Below are 22,425 nucleotides of genomic sequence, written 5' to 3'. Positions count from 1 at the left end.
TTGGTGATGTTCAGAGTGCAGCAGCTTCAGGTTTAGCTCAACAACCTTAAAGCACACAAACACAATTGGCCACTGCAGTTAACAAAATGTTTTAATGCCATAACAAATAATCCCTTACAGGGATGATAAAATAATGGTATAATAAATTAATTTCTGTAAATGACAATTAGATGAAACTCAGGTTCTACAACCATATTTGACAAAAGTGTTCTAATAATCATTAATGTCAAATCCCTTCATCAGAGTAATAAATATTGTGATTACATCAAGAGTCAAGCTGTGCGTGTAAGGGATGGGTGCCTCCTCGGGAACAAAAAACAGACCCAAATGTTTCTCCTAATGTCGACTGGCTACAAATGCAGTCTGGGACACCGTGAAAGCTAATGCACAATGATCAGAGCTTCTCATCATAGCAGTTTCACACAAACACATCTTTAGTAAATAAATGAAAGTTTTGGTTACAAGAACAACAGCTGAAAATCATGGCAAAGTTCGATAGGCAACAGCTTCAGCTTTGGCTCAACAACCCTAACACACAACACACACTAGGAAGCAGCTTACATATTTTAAACATAGTTACAATTTTGTTTTTTAACTGACATGGATGTGGAGGACAGAGGGAGTACCTGCTGATTCTCTCAGCACATCCACCAGATCTGCAATGTGACAAATTCAATTTGCTAGCTAGTTCACTTGTAACTTACAGCATCATTAGTCAGCTTGTGTGAATTCATTGTGAATGTGAATAAACTCTCTAAAAGCCTCCTTTCCCTTTTCATCACCGAAATTTATCTAAATGTTATATACTGTATAATTATTAAAAACCTTTAATCAAGTTCAGTAAGCTAACTACCTTTATACTCACTATGATATTGTGTAAATGAAATGATTAGCGAAGTTCTCTAGGTAGACATCAAACATCTGTAACCAGGTCCTTTAGGGTGCTAAGTGGATAAATACCACAGCAGTGTAAGCATGATTTAGATTAAAATCAGTAGTCAGGGTTGTTAAAAGTCACCTATTAATGATGGAAATATTATATTATGGGAAAAAAAATAATTCTCCTTAGCCAAGCACATCAACTGAGTTCAGAAACTTATTGGGTAATTTAAATTAACAGCCAAAGTCAATTACAACTAGATTTGTAAAGTTCGTCACTACAAACTTTGATGTTGGCTTTGACAAGGCAAGTATTCGCAAAAGCCGGTGCTTTTTGGAGGCAAGTGGATATAAGGGTTAGTGTTACTTTTGGAGGCAAGTGGACAGAAAGCTAGGGTGCCAATACTTTTGGAGGCGAGCGGACAGGAACACGTGACGTGATCCGAATACCCGTGAGGCAGTTCCCTGCATTCGGCTGAGTGTTTTGATATGTCACATGGCCTTGTTGTGCTAATTTTTGATTTTTATGTGACATCATGTGACGTTACATGACTTGACCAGAATACACATGAGGTAATTCCCCCCATTATTCTGAGTTTTTTGATATGTCACATGTCCTTGTTGTTAAAAGTTTTTTGATCTTACATAATTTGGGGGGGGGGCCTGCGGGACAACCGAAAGGCTAGTCGGTACACCAATTTAAAACTTTGTTCAGAGTATCACACTAAAGGAGCTGGTCGAGTTTGGTGTAGATAGTTCGAAAGCTTGCCGAGTTATAATCCTCCAAAGATTATAATGGGAGTCTATGGAAAAAAAGGCCATTTTGAGTCCCGGAACCGGAAGTATCAGTACTCGGATCGCTTAGAAAAGTAGAATAATAGCATAAAACTTCAGACCAGGATCTACATCATATCTGAATTTGGTGCATGTAGCTTGAAAGCCCTAGGAGGAGTTACTCTTAATAAATTTTTGTCTAAGCTTAAATAGGAAAACAGAATGTTGGCTTCTACAAAGCCAAAATAATTACATTGTTATTCAAATCGATAACACGCTAGCTGACGAATCATTAGTTTAAGAAGGATTTAGTGTAAAACCAATAGCCAGGGTTGCTAAAAGTGACCTGCTAATGGTTAACCCATATGTAATGGTGTACATATGGTTTTAGACCATATTTTACTGTGAAAATAAAGAAAATTCTGAAGACAATCTCATCAACTAATGATTTCATTGTGTAAGTTAAACCAGTATCCAAGTTTGTTAAATGCAAAAGACTGTATTCCTAGTTATGGTAAGAAAATTATCTTGTTTTTCCTGATTTACACAATGTGTGCCAAAAGTTTCTCTCTCTCACACATTTTCTACCGCTTTTATCCGAACTACATCGGGTCATGGGGAGCCTGTGCCTATCTCAGGCGTCATCAGGCATCAAGGCAGGATACACCCTGGACGGAGTGCCAACCCATCACAGGGCACACACACACTCTCATTCACTCACACATTCACACACTACGGACAATTTTTCCAGAGATGCCAATTAACCTACCATGCATGTCTTTGGACCGGGGTAGGAAACCGGAGTACCCGGAGGAAACCCCTGAGGCACGGGGAGAACATGCAAACTCCGCACTCACAAGGCGGAGGAGGGAATCGAACCCCGACCCTGGAGGTGTGAGGCGAACGTGCTACCCACTAATCCTTGAAGTATATTTACAGTTTAGTATTCAACAAGCATTTTTTGTGTTGACTGAGTTGGTGGCAGAAAAGGTTTTTGCTGGTAACATGCACTATATACTGCAATCACAAGTGGACACATACTGTACAATCTTCAGGTTGGATAAGTTGGAATAATCATTTATGAAATAAATTCCTGAATATGAAATAACTGAAGACTGCAGTGATCCTTTAATCAGTGTTCACATTTAAGTTTCATTGTCTTTTATAGCATCATTAGGTAAGTACTCAAGATGCCTGTTCCATTAGTAGTGTAGCTAACTAGAAGTTGAGTCCTGGACTCTTCAGAGAGTAGCTCAGATGAAAGTGATTGCAGTCTTACAGGTTCATTATCGGACAGGAAATCTTAGACAGTAAGTAAAAGATTCCTTTAAGCAGTGCTGGAGATGCTAATGAATCTGAAGTCGTACCTGACAGGTCACATTAGTTGGTATTACCAAAAGAAATTGGTATCTGACATGAACAATTGTTATGGTTATAGGATTTTCAAAGCCAGCTAGTTTGATAAGATGACAAGTACCAAATCTTTTCTCAAATTCAATGCAAACAGATTAAGTAAACAACAAAATGTAAGTATCATGTTATCATTTATTCCATACCAGCAAAACACAAAACAATAATTTCATTATTCATTATATTGTGTTTTAAAACTTTCCCAATGTAACTAAACCATGCTGTCTAGAAATATTGTACTATAATTATAATTATGTACATCTAAAAAAAGAATAAAAAAGTAAATTCTGGCTACGACTGAAAGTTATCAGAACACATAGTGAATTGCAGCTTGCTGAAAATTGGCCTGCGTGGCTGTACACCAGTCAGAGTATCCATGCTGACCGTGTCCACCACCAAAAGTGTGTTTAATCGGCACGTGGAGAACTGGACCAAGGGGTGATAAAAGAAGGTCTGGTCTGTTGAATCATGGTTTCTTTTACATCTTCTGTACAGCCAGGAACATGTACGACGCTAACCTGAGGAACAGCCTGCACTGGGATGAACTATGGGAACTAGGTGACGGAGCAAACGGAGGCAGTGTAATGTTCTACGCAATGTCCTGCTGGGAAACCTTTGGTACTGGCATTCTTGTGGATGTTACTTTGAAACATAGCACCCACCTAAATAGCTGTAGACCAAGTACACTTTATGAGGGCAGTGGTATTCCCTAATGTCAGTAGCCTTTTCACCAGGATACACTGCAAAAATTTTTCAGGTAGATGGTTTGAGGAACATAACAGGTGTTGATTTAGCCTCCAAATTCCCCAACATCACAGTTACAAAAGACGGAACCATTAAACAATGATAAGGTGGAATTAGGAGAACTTGGCATGGTTTGCGGATGTTCTCTGCAGCAGGAGTTGGGCCTTTTCTACAGGTACATGGCAGGGTGATGGAAAATATTTATCAGAACCTCCTTCAGCAACATGCAGTTCCTTTCCTGTGAGCATCTTCCAACCAGGCTTCAATTTCAGGCAAGACAATACCTCCTGTCATACTGCAAAACAGATAAAGCAGTCCCTTGAAGCTAAGAACATTAAAAATGCTGAAATTTCCAGTCCAGAGTCCTGATCTAAATGAAATGATTATCTCCAGAAAATCTTTGGGAACAAAGTTACTGAACTGTTGAAAAGACCAGAATTAGAGTGGATGAAGATCACACCAGAGTAGTGTAAGGAACCTTTGACGCTCAGCCGCAGATGTGTTGAAGCCTTTCAAAGCAAGTGTCTCTATGCTTCCTACTGCAACATTTAAAGACTTTGGTTGTCATCTTTCCATAATGTTCTCTAGTTTTGATCAGTGTGTCTCCATAAAATAAAGATTTGTGTTGAAGTGCTTTTGATCTTCCACTGTATATGACATGGTTGTGAATGTTCCAGCACAGTTGTTTCTTTCCATTGGTCAGTAATTGTTTACCTACCACGTGCACCTCTATTGCAAACGTAGATGTTATTCATCATTTGGTCGTTTTAATATCTACGTTTTAGCTCTTTACATAATGGCTACGGATGAAGAAGCAAACACGTGTCTGAAGTTTAACCAATCGGACAGCAGTGACGTCACGAAATTTGAACATTGTTGTGTAGCCAATAGCGTTGTGTTTGTGAGGCAGCGCTGCCGTTTGAAACACGTCCACAAAGGAAGTGTAGTCAGAGAGCTAAAAGTTGGCTAACTGGTTCGTTAGGGCGGTAAAAAAAAATGGTTATTTAATGTTGTTTATATAGTAGACGGTTCTAATTCGTATTATGTTTCGAATACTGAATGGGGAACGTTAAATGGCTGGGTGGCTAGTTAGCTAACAGAAAGCGTTACGAGTTGTTCGTGCTGTATGTAGCCGTTAGCTTCGTTATGTTTATGCGCCGAAAGACGGATATATTTTGCTGTATCAACTGTTAAGACACGTTCGGAGTTGCTGGTTTTGTTTAACTGTCCTCTGCACTATGGGGTCGGTGTTAGCTTAAAGGCTAAACACCCAAACTAGTCAAATAACTGCTAGAAACATTTATACTGAGGCGTGTCTGAGTTCCTTGTTTGCTAAATAACGTTCTTGGACATCTATCTTCGATACAAAAGCTAAGTGGGTGAGTTTGGTGTAAATAAGAGGTATGAAGACCGCAGAGAGAAATGTGGTGCGTTTGGCAGTTGTGCAGCACCTTCGCAAAACCTACGGCATCAAGACGAAGAACTGGAACAAATGCAAAAGCAGCAAGAACCCACCAGGCAACGCGGTGAGGAAACACAGGCAGTCTGTGCAAAACTTCAGCTCTATAACATGCTGTACTGTTTTAACTTCATGTTTCTTTCGTCTCTAAAGCAGGTTTCTGGGGTTTTCAAAAGATCCTCACTCACACTTTATGATTTTTTTAAAGGAAGTGTAGGAATAGAGACTGTTTTGTGAGACCAGGTTTATTATGCCAGTGTAAACAGTATAGGAGAGTAATTCAGGTTGCTTATGAACGCAAAACCAGTAAAACTCTTGCTTCATGCCTTTAGATTACTTGTGAATACTGTACTGGTACCACAGGGTCTCTATTAGTCTATCTGTCCTTTTGCTAGTGAAGTTTTGTCGGCTTACTTTGTGGTTGCAACCACATGAACATCCAGTAATTGTAGTGTGTGTGTGTGTGTGTGTTTTTTTATTAAAGTGTGGAATAGACTATAGGACCACTGTTGTTTTGAATCCAGTGCACCATGTAATAAGCCATAGTCAGATCATCTTGCTTGCGAACTGTTTTACTGGTGTGAGTTTGTTCACATTTGCTCAGTAATTTCATTCGTCTCACAGCGATGCATTCGGGACCTGGCAGTAACGTGCACTTGGTGGTCTGATAATAGAGACAGTGCTGAATACATGTTTGAAGCAGTTCTGTGTCTATGGATGTGTCTTACATATATACACTGGTGCATTTTATATACATATACTGAATCTTCCTCCTAATATTGTTTTAGCATCAAGAAATGATAAATGATGTTGTTTCTATGGAAACCAGTAGTTGGAACGAGTACTGGTGACAGCATAGTACACCAAAGGTGACTTGCTGTAATAAAATCCGCAGCAAAGGACTGCGTATTCAACTGTCATTGCCCTAGGTAGATAATGCGCAATCAGACCTAAATTTTGCTGAATCCGTGAATGCTTCAAGCACTCTTTGTTCCGCATTACTGGTATACACACACACACACGCACACACAGGACTCTGTGGGGTTTTATGGTTTAGACAGCTAAGTGAATGATGTAATAGAATTGGTTAGTTACGCAATTTTAAAATGTTGTTTTTCAAGTGAACACTGAAGGACCTTTTTTGCATGTTTTTCCTTCTACACTAATTCACTTGGCAGGCCTGAGATATCTGTTCAGTTAAACTGTAAACAGGGTTCTTGCCCCCAAGCTATGGAATGTCTCTCATTAACAGCCATCGTTAATATTTTCCTCATGTGTAGGCTTGTAGTAATGAGAATCAGAAGTATTGGAGGTGCTTCATTAAAAATGTGTAACCTGATGAAAATACGTCAGAACTGCACTTCTAAGATTATTTTCACTAAACTGATGGCGTGCTAAATTGTTGTTTTTTTTCCCCCCCAGACGAAGGTCTTTGGTGTGGCTTTAGAAAGTCTACCACATTGTCATGTGCTAGACTACGGAGATATACCCTGGTAAGATGGTTTATTATCTCTTAAATGGCTGTGCTTTAAGTTTAATATTGTGCGTTTTCAGGCATGAAAATACACCCTAGAAATTTGTACCGCAGTAAAGCAAAAACTTTTTTAATCTATGTCTGGGTGAGAATTGGATTGCTGTTTGTAGTAAGAGTATCACATACAAAAATAGTAATGTTTCATCCTGTGCTCTAACATCTGCCTCCTCCCTTAGCTTCCTTGTGGATGCCTGTACATGCCTTCTGGGGCATTTGGATACAGAAGGCCTGTTTAGAAAATCAGGTTCTATTGTTCGAGGGAAGGCGCTGAGGGTGAGTGACCTGTCTTGACTTCTTGGACTTTCAGTTGAGAAATCCTGACTGGGAGTTTGTGTTAAACAGTGACTACATTGATCTGGCTCTGTAGGTGAAGTTGGATCAGGCAGAAGAGTGCCTGTCCACTGCGCTGCCCTTAGACGTAGCTGGACTCCTTAAGCAGTTCTTGAGGGAGCTGCCTGAGCCTCTCTTGGCCACAGACCTACAGAGTAGTTTTCTAAAAGCCCAGGAGCTGCCCACTTCAGGCGAGAGGACATCAGCAACCCTCCTGCTATCTTGTGTGTTGACTCATGAGAATTTAAACACACTGCGCTACTTCTGCAGCTTCCTAAAAAGGGTTTCTCAAAGGTGAGCTCAATACGTCTGTATGATTTCATCAATCATCATTAGTTATTTGTGTTTTGTTATTCACTAAATTTTACCATCAATTTATATTATAAAGATGCTATGATGGGGCTTTATTCCCGTTACAATAAAGGTGTGTAGTGTTTTAGTTTTTGCTGTTTGAAATGTTTGCTGTTTAAAAATCTTATGATTCACTGCAAATGCCAGGGAGCATTGATGTTGATTATGCTGCCTTATTGGGAGTTCAGGAAGTCGTAACTTTATTATTTATTTATTTATTTATTTATTTATTTATTTATTCGATTTTGATGAGTTGCTTTTTTTAAATTTCATACATTTCCAGTATTTAGCAGATGCCCTTATCCAGAGTGACTTTCATTTTTATCGCATTTCATACTACTGAGCAATTGAGGGTTAATGGCCTTGTTCTGGTGGACCTGGGAATCAAAACTCACAACCTTCTGATTGGTAGTCCATCTTAAGCACTAGACTACCACAAACACTTAAGTGTTTAATGGTTTAAATGCTTCTGCTTGAATTACCATGAGTATGTAGTGAGCCATGGTTCTAAAAACTGCCCCAACTCATGTACATGATATACTGATTCACTAGCTGGGGAGCTATGCAAGATATACACAGGGCTCATGTATGTTGTTGCATGAAATTGGCGCAATAGTTATTTTATAGATTGGCCCAATTGATGCTTATCTAGGAAAGATTTTTAAAAACCATTATATCCCTGATTATTGTGTTTAAACAGCCGTTGCTGTTTAACATAATTCCCCACGAAGGTTGAAACACCTTTTATTTGCAGTTCATTTTTTTTATGTTGTTTAAATTCAGTGAAACAAGAATGTATAATGACAATTCCGTTTAACAATTTACACGACTGTGGTATATTTAGAGAATCAGGACTTCAATCAGAGTCTCCTTTGTTTCAGATCTGCTGAAAACAAGATGGACAGTAGCAATCTTTCAGTCATTTTCGCCCCGAACCTCTTTCACTGTGCGGATGGAACAGATAAAGTAAACGCCAGCACAGAGAAGAGACTAAAGCTTCAAGCTGCCGTGGTGCAGTGCCTCATTGATAACGCTCAGGATCTAGGTATTTAATTCATTACTGCTGATTAAAATGAAGGTGTCAGTCACTCTAGCAGAAAGAATGTACCATTTTAATTTCTTCAGTATTATATCCATAGTTCAGTATTGTATATTAAGTTTGCTTGTGTTCTGAAGGAGTCGCTGCTCTTTTCAGGTGTCATACCCGAGTTCCTCATGGCCAAAGTTCCAGCCATGCTAGGTTGTGAATCCGGAGTGGTTTCCCCCTCGGAGGCTACCGAGGAGGGAAGCACACCCTCGGGTGTAAAGAGGTGCAGGCGCAGTTTAGGAGGTAAGAGCATGACGTTTAAATGGTCAGTCAGCTTACTTCCACTAACCCAGGGGTCGGCAACCCGCGGCTCCGGGGCCGCAAGTGGCTCTTTCATCCCTATGCTGCGGCTTCCTGTAGATTTGGAAAATAAATGTTTCATTTAAATTTATTTTAGTTAAAAATAAACCGTGTTTAATTTTTTTTGCCACTCAAAATATGCATCATAACTGCCGACTTGCGAAATCTGACACACAGAAGCAGACGCATTTTTGGTTTGCTGCAGCCGGCAAGTCTCTTTTTGATTGTCATGAATACGAAGAGGACTCAATTAGACATTGAACATTTTATTTGAAATTAACCATCAACCCACCGTCTTTTTTGTTAAAGTTAGTTCAGACTGTTCAAAATATTTTTGTTTGCCTGCAGGAAAAAATTTTATTTACTCTGTAGCAGTTCATTGATTTCATAAATGCAACACACTACAGTTTTTTCTATACTTTCCATATAGGTAAAAAAAACAATATATGCAATGTTCTCTTCATGTTTTTTATTCGTGGGAAACGGGTCCTATTGGCTCTTTGAGTGTTTAAGGTTGCCGACCCCTACACTAACCCCTCTGTTTGAATAGAAGCTGCTGGTTATGAGTTTGAAACGTGACGTACAATGAAACAGAGACCTTTCTAAACAAAGGTTTTTTTTTAATACCTAGGCCTTCACAGATGAGTGGTTTTGTCTTGCTTTGCAGATATGGTAAATGGAGCTCTGACTAGGTTAAAAAGTAATAGAACTCCGTCAAACACACCTCAGCCTGATGGAATAGGTGGGTATGCTTAGGGAAGGTTTGGCTGCATGTCTGTCGAAAGCATGAAAATTCTGATACTCCGTTAGCTAAGCTGCAATAGATGTGTTCAGGGCAAATGTTTCTCAACCTAGTACTTAGAGTCCCTAATGGACCAAAGATTTAACAAATTTTGCAAAGCATGTTTTGAAATGAACATAATTTGTCATGGTTTAACAAATTTATAAACCAGCACAGCTTCTGTAGCAGATCCTCTGCTGTGACATGTCCAATCTCTTGCATTTGTATAAAGAATTACAAAAACAGTTTGTTAATCTTTCCTGCTTCAAGTCCAAATCTGATCTCATCTGATCAGCATGGTGATGTGAAACACCAGGGGAGAAGAAAAAGAGCTGTTTCTAATTTTATCCTCTATTTGTAGCCATGGCCTTAGGGTTCAGCATGAAAGTATTACAATTAAGTACTAAGCATCACTGCTCTCCTAGGGAATTTCCTAGAAAACAATTTTATGAAATGAATGTTAGATAAAGTTGTACTAGACTAATTATGTTCTTTCCCAGTTTTTCATACACTGAAATGAGCGGCATTGCGTCATTCAGCTCCCTTTGGAGTGGAATAGAGCATAGTGCCGCTTGTGGGGCTCTGAGGAATAGGCCGAGAAACAATGATTTGGATGTAGTAAAATGTTTCTTATAATCTGCTTGCTGATGCTTTTTAATGCAAAACAGAATATAAAACTGTTTGGAAATTTAGTTTGGAAGCTTTTCGGTCTTTGTTCGTGGTGCAAACATGCTTTCCCAGCTACAGAAAATAAAAGGCTAGTTCTTGGGTTGCTTGCTTGGTCCTGTTTACGAGATGTCTTAATGATCGGAATGAGTACCATCTTTTATTTAATGAAGATTACCAATTATTATATCCTTCAAATGCTTGTTGAGATGATTTTGATTAGTTTGAATGTGCCTTGCTTATTTTTTTGACTTTTTTTGCTGTATGATTTTCCAAATATTTGAAATCCTTTTCTTTACGTTTTGTGCTCAGTTTATCCAGTGCATTTCTAACACTCACTATGTTTTGCATTTCTCAATTACCATTCCATTACACATGCTGCTAGTATAGTGGGAGACAAAGTAAGAGTAATAATAATAATAATATGTAAAAAAAAAAACAAGAGATCTCATATGTGCATCAGGGCATGTGAGCGGAGCTGTTTTTACACCTCACTAAATATTCTGCTGTGTGCGTGTGCTCCACTGGGCTCTCACAGCCCAAGTAAACCTGCCTCAAACAAACTTCCCTCAATTCCCACTCCATCATGAATGTTCTCTGTAGTATACCTTTTCCTGTTTAACATGAAATAATGCCTCAATTACAGTAGTAGAGTTAATAATTGGGATTTGCTGTTTAGTGAGAGGTCAAAATGAGCATCACAAACCACATTCTAATTTGTGTGTGTGGTGCTGAGTGGCTTGAACAACCAGAGCAGGATCTTAAGGTGCTCTCCAGTCCCGAGGTTTATCAGCATGCTCCTCCGCTCCACTAAAGCTCTCGTGTGTTGTATTAATGGTTGATGAATTGTCAATCATCTGTGTACACAGTTTTATTTCTAAACCAAAATAACCTTAAGATTGCTTAAACTTGTATCTGCTGCCTAACAGCAATACATACCAGTCGTGTTCTTTTCTGACGTGCATCGCCATTCCTGCTAGTAGTGTTGTGTGTCTAAGAAGAGACAAACATGTGCCATGGGTGAAGTGTTTGAGAAATGCTGACATGCATAGTAGCTGCTTAGGCAAACCTCCTTCTACTCATGTTATCAATTAAGCTACCTTTTTAAAATGATCTTATCTGACTTCAATCTTAATTTTCTAGTCATTTCCACTGGTACCCCTGTTGTTGGAACCCCTAAGCGCAAACTGCCTCTAGAGTCAGGACACGGTTATGGATTCTCCAACAAGAAGCGCAAGTCTATCAAGAACCTCGGCCTAGAGCTTCTGCCAAATTCCTTTTTTGGAGGAATCTCCACACCTGGATCAGGTACACATTATTATTTAACCCTAGATGAGGGCTCAGTCAACATGTTCACACCAAACTTTTTTTAATGACTAATTGCAGACCTTGAAGTATGAAGTAGGACTGATAGCACACTGAAAGTTTCCATAGACCTTTCTCAGGAATCAGCCTTGTGGCTTCAACTCTAGTATTAGTGTCATCGTATTGAAATTGTATTATCCTCAGTCTATCTTTTCATTGTTGTACTAAAAGTAGACCCAATGTTTTATATGAACATTTGACATATACATTGTTGGTTCTGTCAGTCCACAGTGCCTCAGGAAGCCTGGATTCATGTAACTCGCCCTCGTTTGGTAAAATTAGCCGCCTGACTGCCAGCTCAGCAAGAAGAAAGAGCAAAAGACTGAACCACAGAAACATTAACAGGTAGGTTATATCACTACCTTCTGAATGAAAATGGAAATAAATGTACAGTTTGGGTTACAGAGAAGTCTGTTCATCAAGTCAGCAAGTTTCATAAGTTTTGGTTATCTTGTACTTTTTGTGTAGGATTAGAGTCCCTTTGGGACATGGAGTATTCCATGGGAATTCCTTTGAGTGAAGGAGCTCCTTGTTCATGTTATTGCTCATTTTTGGGGGGTTTTATTTTTTCCTGGAAAGAAAATCACAGATAAACTGATCTATCCTGACATCCTTGGACAGCTCTATGGTCTTGGCAATGGAGGAGAGTTTGGATTCTGATTGATCGATTGCTTCTGTGTACACGTGTCTCTTATAGCAGTAACAAGCTGAGATTAGGAGACTCCCTTTAAGGGACACCTGGGAGCCAGAAATCTTGCTGATTGATAGAGAAACACATAATTATTTCACTCATTAAAATGCAAATCTAGTTAACTTTTTTTTAAATGCGTTTGTTGACTTATTTTTTATTATTCAGTCTCTCACTGAATAACAAGTCTCTGGTTGCACAGTTCCCTTTGACAAAAAACTGTTGTAGAAAGGACATTATTTACTGTCCAGTGTCACCCAAATGATGAGGTTCCCTTCAGAGTCTGGTTCCTCTCAAGGTTTCTAATGTACTGAAGGACCTGTTTTCTAAATCAGGACATCCCACTCTCCCCATACTTTGCTGACTTGGAGGTGGATTTGGGATTAGTATTACAAAGGAAAATGCAGCAGTTCTTAGTGATAACGAATGCCAAGAAAAGCACACTAATACCCCTTTTCCACCAAAAAGAACCGAGTGCTGGTTCAGAGCTGGTGCTGGTTCAAAGTTGGTTCCACTGACGAACCTTCTTAGAACCGATTTGCCTTTCCATCAGCTAGAGAGCCATCACAGGGCCGAGCCTGACGTCACTGTATACGTGTCACGTTTCCCAGCAACATTATCGCAGCAGCGGCAAACACATCAACAATGGCGGATGTTGCTTTACTGTTAATGCTCATGGCTTAGTGAACCTACATTAGCATCCAAATGCGGCGAATCCAACGTGTACGTGCAGCTCTGTGTAATCTGTATAAACGGAGGTTGTAATCGAGAAAGTTCATTCAACATTATTTTATCATTAACACAGAAAAAAGTTAGCCTTTGCATGTAGCTACCTACTATCATGTGTGCTGATCATGTATCATATTGCGGTAAAGTAAAAGTGTATTAAACATTAGTATGCTTAAGGTACATTGTCAAATGCGCTAACAGTAGCCCCGCCCACAGCCCCTGACACAAGCAGTTCTTAAGTCTAGACCAGCAATGTTTTGGTGCTACTTAAGAACCACTTTTCCTGGTGCAGAGCCGGTGCTTTGGCGGTCGAAACAGAAAGAGCTGGTTCTAAATTAGGCTCTGAACCAGCACCCAAACTGCGTTGGTGGAAAAGGGGCATCACACAACTGGAAATCAAAGAACATGAATGTCAATCACACTTGAGGCAGAGAGTTTATCCATGGCTGTGTATTCATAAAAAAATAAGAAAAAACATAAAGCTACTAAATTCTAACCCAAATTTGGATACCACTAAGTACATTAAAGGGAATATACTTCAGTAGCGTATATTATACTCTCCACAGACCTTCTCAAACGCAGCTCAATCAAACACACACACAACATTTACAGAAACCAAAATACATGTTAAGTAACGATTTGGACGGGCACCACTCCACCGACTGTCCTGATATCACGTCTGTGTCACATCCACTGTCTTGTCTGTTGTTTTGTTTCTTCTACTGTCCCAAACTTACCCTTGAGTACATGCAACACATCTATAAAATGTAATCTATAAATTACATTTTAATGGTTACCCCACAGAAGGGTGGTGGTGGCAGTGAAAAGAAAACCGCTTCCTATGATTGCCGTCTACAACGTTAGCCATTAATGTTTGGTTGGCTTTAAACGGCGTTGCATTCGTAAATGTCAGGTTTTAAGAACATTTGCATTTTAGCAGCTCATTATCAAGTTGTAAAGATAATGTTACTCATAATCATTGATAAAATATTGTTATATAACCATCATTCCTTTGGAAAATGACTGCTACAATGTACCATACACAGTGTTGTGCAGGTAATAAAATACACTAAGTGTACCCTGAGCACACTAATGTTGAGGCACACTAAGAATTGAACGTTAATTGCTCCCCCTTGTGGATATACTTCGTAGCTCACATTGTCTCATTTAATCAAGCTGAAGGTGCAAATTTGTAAATATAAAAACATCTGACACATTTGAACTCTGATCTAAATTGTTTGCACACGTTTGGTCACTTGTACTGTTTGCCGTTGACCGTTTACTAATTTACTTATTTACTTTTCAGAGTTGAATCGGGAAAGTCGGGCTGCTTTTCTCCAAGAACGGCCAAAAAAGAGAGTACGAGAAAGTCCTTGCGTCTCCGCTTCAGCCTCGGGAAAACCAACAGAGATTGTGTAAGTCCATCATCTCTGTCTGCCTCCTCAAGAAACTGCACAATTCAACATTAATCAACCTCCTCAGTCTCCTTGTTCATCACTGCTACGTAGATTTGCATGTATTTATTTAATGTGCATGTAGAATGTTGCATGTTAGAATGCAGATCATTTACTAGCAATTAATAGATTATATTTAAAGGCTGTAATACAATCATTAGTATTATACAGTTTGGGGTGTTTGTGACCCTTGTGTCTGTCTCTTTGATTTTACGTTTGCCATTCAGTTACTGTTAACATTTATTTTCCTTTTTGGCAATAAGTGGAGGGTCTAAACTGTTTGAGCCAGAATCACTCAGTGGTAGAGAAAACGGTTGGAGGATAATCAGTCAATGGATTCAGTATTAGGAAATCTGCAATCCTGAATTTACTGCCAACACTATTATCATCCAGCTTTACGTATAAATGTGTACTTTTCACAGTCGACAATACAGTTTATTCTGTTTTATAAGTCAACAAACTTTATCCTCTGTTGTGACGTGTGGAAACATGGAAACAACAAATTGAGCAGTAGCACCTGTTTAGATGACAGGAGTAACAATACTATGCACAGCACTATGAACATTCACATGAAAATTATTACTGGAAGTGGAATTAAGACACACATTTTTTATTTTTATTTTAATCGTCAGGTGTTTTTAATTTTTATCATTAACGTCTGGCCTTGGTAAAAAAATGAACAATAAGTGTTTTTTTTTGTTTATTTTAACAGTATGTGATGTTTGTCACTTGTATCTACATGTTTTCTGTGTGACTGCCCATCTTTGCACATTTATATTATTATATTAAGAGAAGAGACGATGTTTTTAGTGCTGTCTAATCTATACATGTAACGGCTAAAAATAAAATGTATATTGAGAATAAAAGACACTAATGTTTAACCTTTTAGCTGCTTAATACAAAGCTTTTTAAAAGAAAGCTTTACTGACACATGGCCTGGTTTGGGTTTCTCTTTATACCTGATGCATTATACTGAAATGTCTATATGCACCAAAATAAAAACTATATATTAATACTTGTACTCATTGGCCACTCGATTATTAATTTATTTATTTTTATTTCTGATGTCATAGGTTTTTTTTTTTGTCACATACTTCACAGCGCTTGAAAGAGCAGACACACGAGTCTTCTATATATCGAGGATTTAAAAAGAAAGTGCCTTTATTATTTCAACAGAGTGTCATTTCAAATTCTGTACCGGTGCCAAAGGGGTCAGAGGTCATTGGCTGGCGCCTAGCGACACAAGAGAGCATCACCAGTTTTCACTTCAAAGATGCTGCATTTAGTCCGGCTGTACTGCCAAACAGCACCTCACAAGGTCAGTCTTTGTGTACGTTTTTACCATATTTTACTACACGCTTTGTAAGCTCTTGTCTGTTTGTCCCACTTGTAGAGTTCCTGTAATAGCTGACGCTACAGAGGACACTAGGGACCTCTTGGTTTTATTAGTAAACTGCTTCAACCCTCCAAATCTGAGCATGTAGCAGACACCTTTTACATTAGCAATTTCTTGCCATTTGAACTCCTGCAAACCAGGCTGTGTGAAGCAAAAACCGCCCCAAACCCCCACTATTTGGTTGAAGACAAGTATAAGTAATAAAGATGCAGACATTTAGTGCTAATTTTACAAACTATAGTTACATCATGTCCTCAAGTTCTATTTAAATTACTGACCTTGTTCATCAAAGTTGTGTAGAAATAAGAGCATATACATCCTCACGTAACGAACCTGTCCCTGATTCATAAAAACCTTGTGCAGCATCATAACGACAGCTGGTATACGTGTGAACCTATAAATAACAGATTACAGTTAACCCAGATCTGAGGAAAGAAGTAAATATAGAGCGGAAAGATTGTTAGTTTGCTTCACAAAAGTCTGTTTCCTTTCCTTAGTAACAAAGGAGGTAAAATAGAAATAACCGTTGGTAAAGGAAATCAGATCCTAACCTTTTACTGAAATTAATGCTTATTGTAGCTGAATGTAGACAGCTATGGATGTTTGCCAGTTTCTTGTGCGTGTACATGGCTGATGTATATGGTAGAAAGTTTAATCCCTGGTAGTTATGGCTAGATTTGTTTGTGTCCAAGCGTGATTTGAAATCCAGCCCAGTTAACTAAAGTAATAGTTAATTAAAAGCTTTATAAGTATAACTGAGCCACGTTTCCATTCTGAATTCATTAACAAAACACTAAGAAGCAGACCATCAAAACGAATAGCAACGAGAAAGAGAGCAACGAAAGTTGCATCAAGCATTTTTAATATGAATTTATATAACACAAACTTTGAGGATGCCCTGCATCATTTTTAACTAACATGTTTACGTATAATCCACAAGACAAAATAACACCTGAGATTGGGTACACTTGATTCTTCCTACTGTGTGTTCTGACCTGGACGAGTCTGAGATCCTGAGTGTGAGTTTGTCCTGAGTAGTTAAACTGCAGAGAAATCATGCAAAAGATGCAGGAAAAGCTAAAACTGAGCAGATTTGACTTCCTTCCAAAAAAGGCTATATTGTGTAGAGTTTTTTCACACTATTTACAGCTGAGGGACTAGTTCACTATTACAAAAGGTGCAACACATTCTCTGATGCTCAAGAAGGCAACACAATACACAAGGCAATCAGTGTAAGTAGTTCTTTTATGCCAGGCATCAGTAGTTATTTCTTTTCTTATGAGGCTTCTGTAGAGGCTTCAAAAGTCGTCACCTATTTGGTTCTTAATGTGGTGTGTTGTCGTCTTGAGAGTCACTGATGTATTTGTGAATCTTTCTTAACTGTATTTTGGTTGTCTGGTTTGAACACATGTACATTATACATACTGTTGCCAAATCTGTTTCACAGGAACCAAATACATCAGTAAATCCGAAGACAGCCTGCTGACCCCTCGGGAGGCGGAAGAGCCCAGGACGTCTTGGAGTAGGGAGACTCTAGATGAAGTCACAGAACACTCTTTCTCCGACACACCGATGAAAGCATACCTCAGCTACCGCTCAGGGCCAACTATCGTCATCAGCAAACCAGCTGTAGTCAACACCATTTCGAGTCTCTGCTGTGCTACTAGCCCCAAGAGCTCAGCTAGCTCTGGGTCTTTCCAAGAAGAAGGCTCTCAAGAAGCTCCTAAAGTTCTGCAGGTCACATCTGACAGTAAGAGTCCTACTAATGACACAGAGGAACCCATAGACAAACTAGAGGAACCTTCATGTGCAAAAGAGTTCCCTTCTTCTTCATATTCCTCTCTAAATTTACAAAATTCAAGTGAACTAAAGAAAAATGTCAAAACACCACAAAAAGATTTGAAGGATGATGATAATACTTTTGGACAAACTGAGTTTGTTCCCTTGTCTCCTCTGCATATAGACAGTACTCTGTTTGAAGCTGCGGAGAGTTCAGATTTGGTCAAAGATACCGACAAGGCCTCTGTGAGTGCTGACAATGAGAACAGTTTGGAACTATTTAGAGACTGCTCAGCACCTTCTGCAAACTGTAGCCAGCTGATTGATGCCCTAGACATCCAAAGCCCTGTGGCCTTCAGGCTCAACAGCTCAATCACAGTTCAGTCTACACCGTATTCAGGAAAAGAGCAAACGGAGGAACTCGATACACTACAGTCTGTGAAGAAGTCCCTGAAAGAGCAGCTGTTGTTGGAAATGCCTTGCAAGTCTTCAAATCAGCATGGAGCCACACTTGGTCCCAAGGAACCACGTCCAGTGAGAGTGGCTGACCATGTCCAGCGTTTCAACATGCTGACCATCAATTCACCCAAAGTCAAATCCCGAGCACCTTTGACGTTCCAGCGAACGCCTGTACATCAGTCAGTCCTGAGGTTCAACTCCCTGAACCAGAGGAAAGGAGCCAGGTCTGGGTGGTGTGCTACAAGTCAAAGTGCCACCATGACTAAAGCACATAGTTTAGAAAGTGGCCAGTTCAGTAGAGCTCATCAGCATCCTCAACACAGTGAGATCTTCAGCTCTCCTCCTGACGATGCTGAAGTTTCTACAAATCCAAATCTACCCGTGTCTCCACAAAGGCCTACAAGCAGTAGGCATAGTGCTTTGGGGGATTTAACCAATACAGTAGCACCCAAGGCCACCGTATTATCATCAGCTCCCAAATGTGCCATATCTGATGCAGCCAAGGCTGTCCTGAAACAAGAAGCTGGGAACCGAGCGTACCGAGGTTCACCCAAAAAACCCCTTGCAAACAGCATGCTTCTCTCCTCTATGAAGCCTATAGACCTATGAAATGCTCATTTCAGCTTATAGCTTTGCAATTTTTGCATGTTCTTTTCAGGGGTATTTAATTATTTTGTGAACTTGCTTTTGAGCGTTTTTTGTTTAGCGTTGTTACTATATATTCCATCCAGCTATAATACGAGTTAATTTATGAGCCAGAAAAATGTGAAAAATTCAAGTGGCCTTCTACTATATGGCTCTTTTTTTTGTACAGTGCAGCAAAAAGCCTGTTTCTTTTGTATTATATGACTTTTACTCTTCTGTTTGGGGGTTATCTCGACCCAATGTTGAACATCATTCTGGACTTTTATTAATTTAACAGATGCTAGATTGAGGGAGTGTGGTGTAATGCCAAATGGCTTCAAGAGACACATTGTTTAAAAAAAAAATCAATACAAGTTTATCTCCTGTTGCTAAAGCAAGTGAAAGAATGAATATAATGATTGAAAGTGTAAAGCGAAAGGATTTACCTTGGATTTGCTGTCTGTACTTTACGTGACTATGCATGTCTGTTTGATGCAAGGATTTTAGATGGCAGTCTTGTTTGCGTTTTAATTTATTTCCTTTTCCTATTCCAAAGGTTAATGGTTAAAGTCTTAAGCAGTGATGAGAGGGGTGGAAAAAAAGTTTGTCAATAGTGTGAAGGTTTTGTATGTATGGAACAGTGTTAGTTTCCTTTTATAACAAATTTCTAAAATATCAAAACTGTTGTTAATCTGTTATGTATAATGCTTATGTCATGGAACTTTTTCTGAGCATAAAATTATAATTACAAACCCATGCTGGAGTTTATTGCAGTTCCTTTGCTTACCACAGTATGGAGCTCTACGATTTAGAAGTTCCTCTACTGGGACTTCTTAGAAAAATGCCAATCTGTGCTTAATTAAAACCAAAATATGCTTATTTTTACATCATTAGCTCATGCTAAATGTCTCAAAGGGGATTAGAGAATAACATTAAGACCAAAGCACAATGTTCTCTTAAAGACTTAGTGAATAATTTTTTTTTTGTCTTAAGTCCTAAATACACAATGTTGCTTCTTCAATGTTTTTATAGCTAGGTGAAGAACTAATCTTAAGTATACTAAAGTACGAGACGTGCTTTACAGATGACTGAGGGTCGATTTGTCAGGTATTCTAATTAGAGATTTATACCACTGTGACAACTGCAGCAAGCTGTAATTCAGATCACAGGTTTATATTTATTTGCGCTTTTTATATGTAGTTCCTTTTAGTAACAAACATAAACCTATGGAAAAAATGATTGGATAAATTTGGATTAAATGTGTCACTAACAAAAGAGTAATGTATGATCATTGATAAAAAAGAGTAATGTATGATCGGTGAGAAAATGATGATTCAGGTTTTTTTTTTGTAGAAGGCATTAGCCTTTGTTGCAGTCATCTTTCTGCCACAGGAGAGTTTTCAGGTCAGGGGACTTTTATTATTTTATATATTTAAAAAAAAGTTTTTTTTTTTTTTTTTAATTGTATTATTTTTCTTCCTTCTCTCTTTTCTTTATATTAACTTTAAAAGCCTGGTTGGAGAAACTCTAGGTAACTATAATTATCCTGTCTCCTGGATGTTCCACAGCATTAAATGTAGTTGTTAAACATGAATAAATTAAAAGCATTAAGAAATAAAAAAATGTTAATTGTTGGCAGATTGCTGTGGTATACAGTGGAATAATCATTGTGGTGTGATGTTTTAGGAAAATAATCACCAGTCTGCAACAACAGTTCTGTTCCATTTGCTGTTGTATGTGTCTTTAGAATCTTTCTCCTTCATGCAACAACTTCTAATATACGATGCGTCATGGCAATGCAATAATTATTCAAATCTCTGGGGTCATTTGGGTGGTTTTGGAGCATATATTTGGAGCATAACTTCTGTGTGAAAAAACAGATTTCCAACACTAACCATAGGGACACTTCATATCCGTGTGGTTATTATATTGGCCGGTCGTTCAGACGGGACAAGAGCTTCAGATAAACAGCAGAAGAATTGGAAATAAAAGTGATTTCTCACACAACAGTCTCTAGAGTTTACACAGAATGGTGAAACACACACACAAAAAGCATCCCCCAAATCAGACCTTGAGGTGATGGATTCACTCCTGTCAGAATCTGTAGCAACCATGTGTACGCCCCAAAGTAGACAGCTGAAGACTGGATTATATATATGTATTTTTTTCTTCCTAATTTTAGTCTGCATTGTTTTACTGCAACACGATTGGCTGATTAGTTAATAACATGAATGAGGAGGTGTATAGGTGTTCCTAATGACGTGCTCGCTTTGTGTATATCCAAAAAAATGAGCGAATAACATCATGCATCATCCAGTAAGTTCATATTTATCTGTTGCGCAATTCGTGAAGTTTGATTTTCTTTTTAGAGCACATTAAAAAGACAGCTGGTTTCTGTCAAAGTGCTGCTTAATGAAATCAGTTCATGTGGAAACGAAATGGAAAAAACAAAACAAAAAAAAAGAGTTGATTTAGAAATGTGAATGAATGAAGAGCAACAATTGCGTGATTTTTGCGCACATACAGTACACGGAGGGTCAGGGGGAGAAGCTGGCTGAGGGTCCGAGTCTGGGAGCTGATTGACACTGGCCATGTTGGCCACATAGCTGTAGATCTCCAGGGTGATTTAAAACCACATCCGCCTGGGTGTAATGGAGCGTACTCAGGCCTGCCTTCAGCCCGTGCCTTATTAAAGGCATGTACATGTTGTAGCGCTCCGGATGGTTTCATTCCCATTAGAGGGATTTGTACGCAGTTTGCGTCCGACGTGCCTGATAAATCTACAGCACGGAAACTTGGTGAAAAATAAAAAAGATGGCTTGGATCTCTTTAGTCGCCTTCTAGATTTCATTTATTGATGTTCTGTGTAATGTGTTTAATGTGAATGTTAATGGGAAGATAAGTCTGCCTTTAACGCGCATGACCCATGGGGTCACCAAATCCCGTTTAAAGCCAATTCTAATCTCTATCATTACTGGTTTAGTGCGTAATGAATGTATCATCTGTCTCAAAATCACTAAGTGTTTAAATGGGCTTTTTAAGCTGACATTGCTTATCCTAACTTACAAGGGGGCGGAAACAGCAGATAAATGAAGCATGCTCTGCAGGACAAGACTGATTAATAGTTAACATTATATTTATTCTGCATTGTGCACTCTCGCATATGAAGAGAATCTTTTTCGTCCTGGGTGGGACAATTAAGGCCACGTGTTTTTATCTTTTACCTGAGGAAGTGCAGTAAGTGAACATTTAGTTAGACTTTTAGTTTAACTTGAGAGGCACATAAGTGGTCCTTAAGGTTCACTATATGTACATTTCCAGGATACAAATACAGAGACGTACTCTTGATGGCAGTGGTTATGTTGGGCTACCGATCGAAACATTACCAAGCTGCCAAGGGTGGGCACATGAGTAAGACCTTTAACCCTCAGCTGCTAAAGGTGTAAAATAATGGGATAAATTTAAGTCTCTCTGGATAACCGTGTCTGTCGTATGCACCAGAAAAGTACTTTATGTCTGCGAGTGACATCTGCCGTCAGGTTCTTTCTTTCTTTCTTTCTTTCTTTCTTTCTTTCTTTCTTTCTTTCTTTCTTTCTTTCTTTCTTTCTTTCCATCC

General features: G+C 38.8%; 1 protein-coding gene across 2 annotated transcripts; it reads left to right on the top strand.

The window, feature by feature from the left end:
* The first annotated feature begins 4,672 nt into the window (after positions 1-4,672).
* arhgap11a (Rho GTPase activating protein 11A) lies at positions 4,673-19,565 on the top strand. Of its 2 annotated transcripts, XM_027173667.2 has the most exons (12): positions 4,673-5,333; positions 6,689-6,759; positions 6,977-7,073; positions 7,168-7,424; positions 8,363-8,526; positions 8,677-8,811; positions 9,536-9,610; positions 11,459-11,623; positions 11,905-12,025; positions 14,404-14,512; positions 15,728-15,869; positions 17,395-19,565. In XM_027173667.2, exons 1-12 carry the CDS (start codon positions 5,211-5,213, stop codon positions 18,792-18,794), a joined length of 2,859 nt encoding a protein of 952 aa, XP_027029468.2. In that variant the 5' UTR covers positions 4,673-5,210; the 3' UTR covers positions 18,795-19,565. The 2 variants fall into 2 exon arrangements, with proteins under 2 accessions (XP_027029468.2, XP_027029469.2); XM_027173668.2 differs by lacking the exon at positions 9,536-9,610 and having other exon boundaries at positions 4,674-5,333.
* Positions 19,566-22,425: the final 2,860 nt, after the last annotated feature.

The sequence above is a fragment of the Tachysurus fulvidraco genome, chromosome 12, assembly GCF_022655615.1.
Source record: "Tachysurus fulvidraco isolate hzauxx_2018 chromosome 12, HZAU_PFXX_2.0, whole genome shotgun sequence".
Taxonomy (NCBI): Eukaryota; Metazoa; Chordata; class Actinopteri; order Siluriformes; family Bagridae; genus Tachysurus; species Tachysurus fulvidraco.
This window is presented reverse-complemented; position numbering and strand designations above follow the sequence as displayed.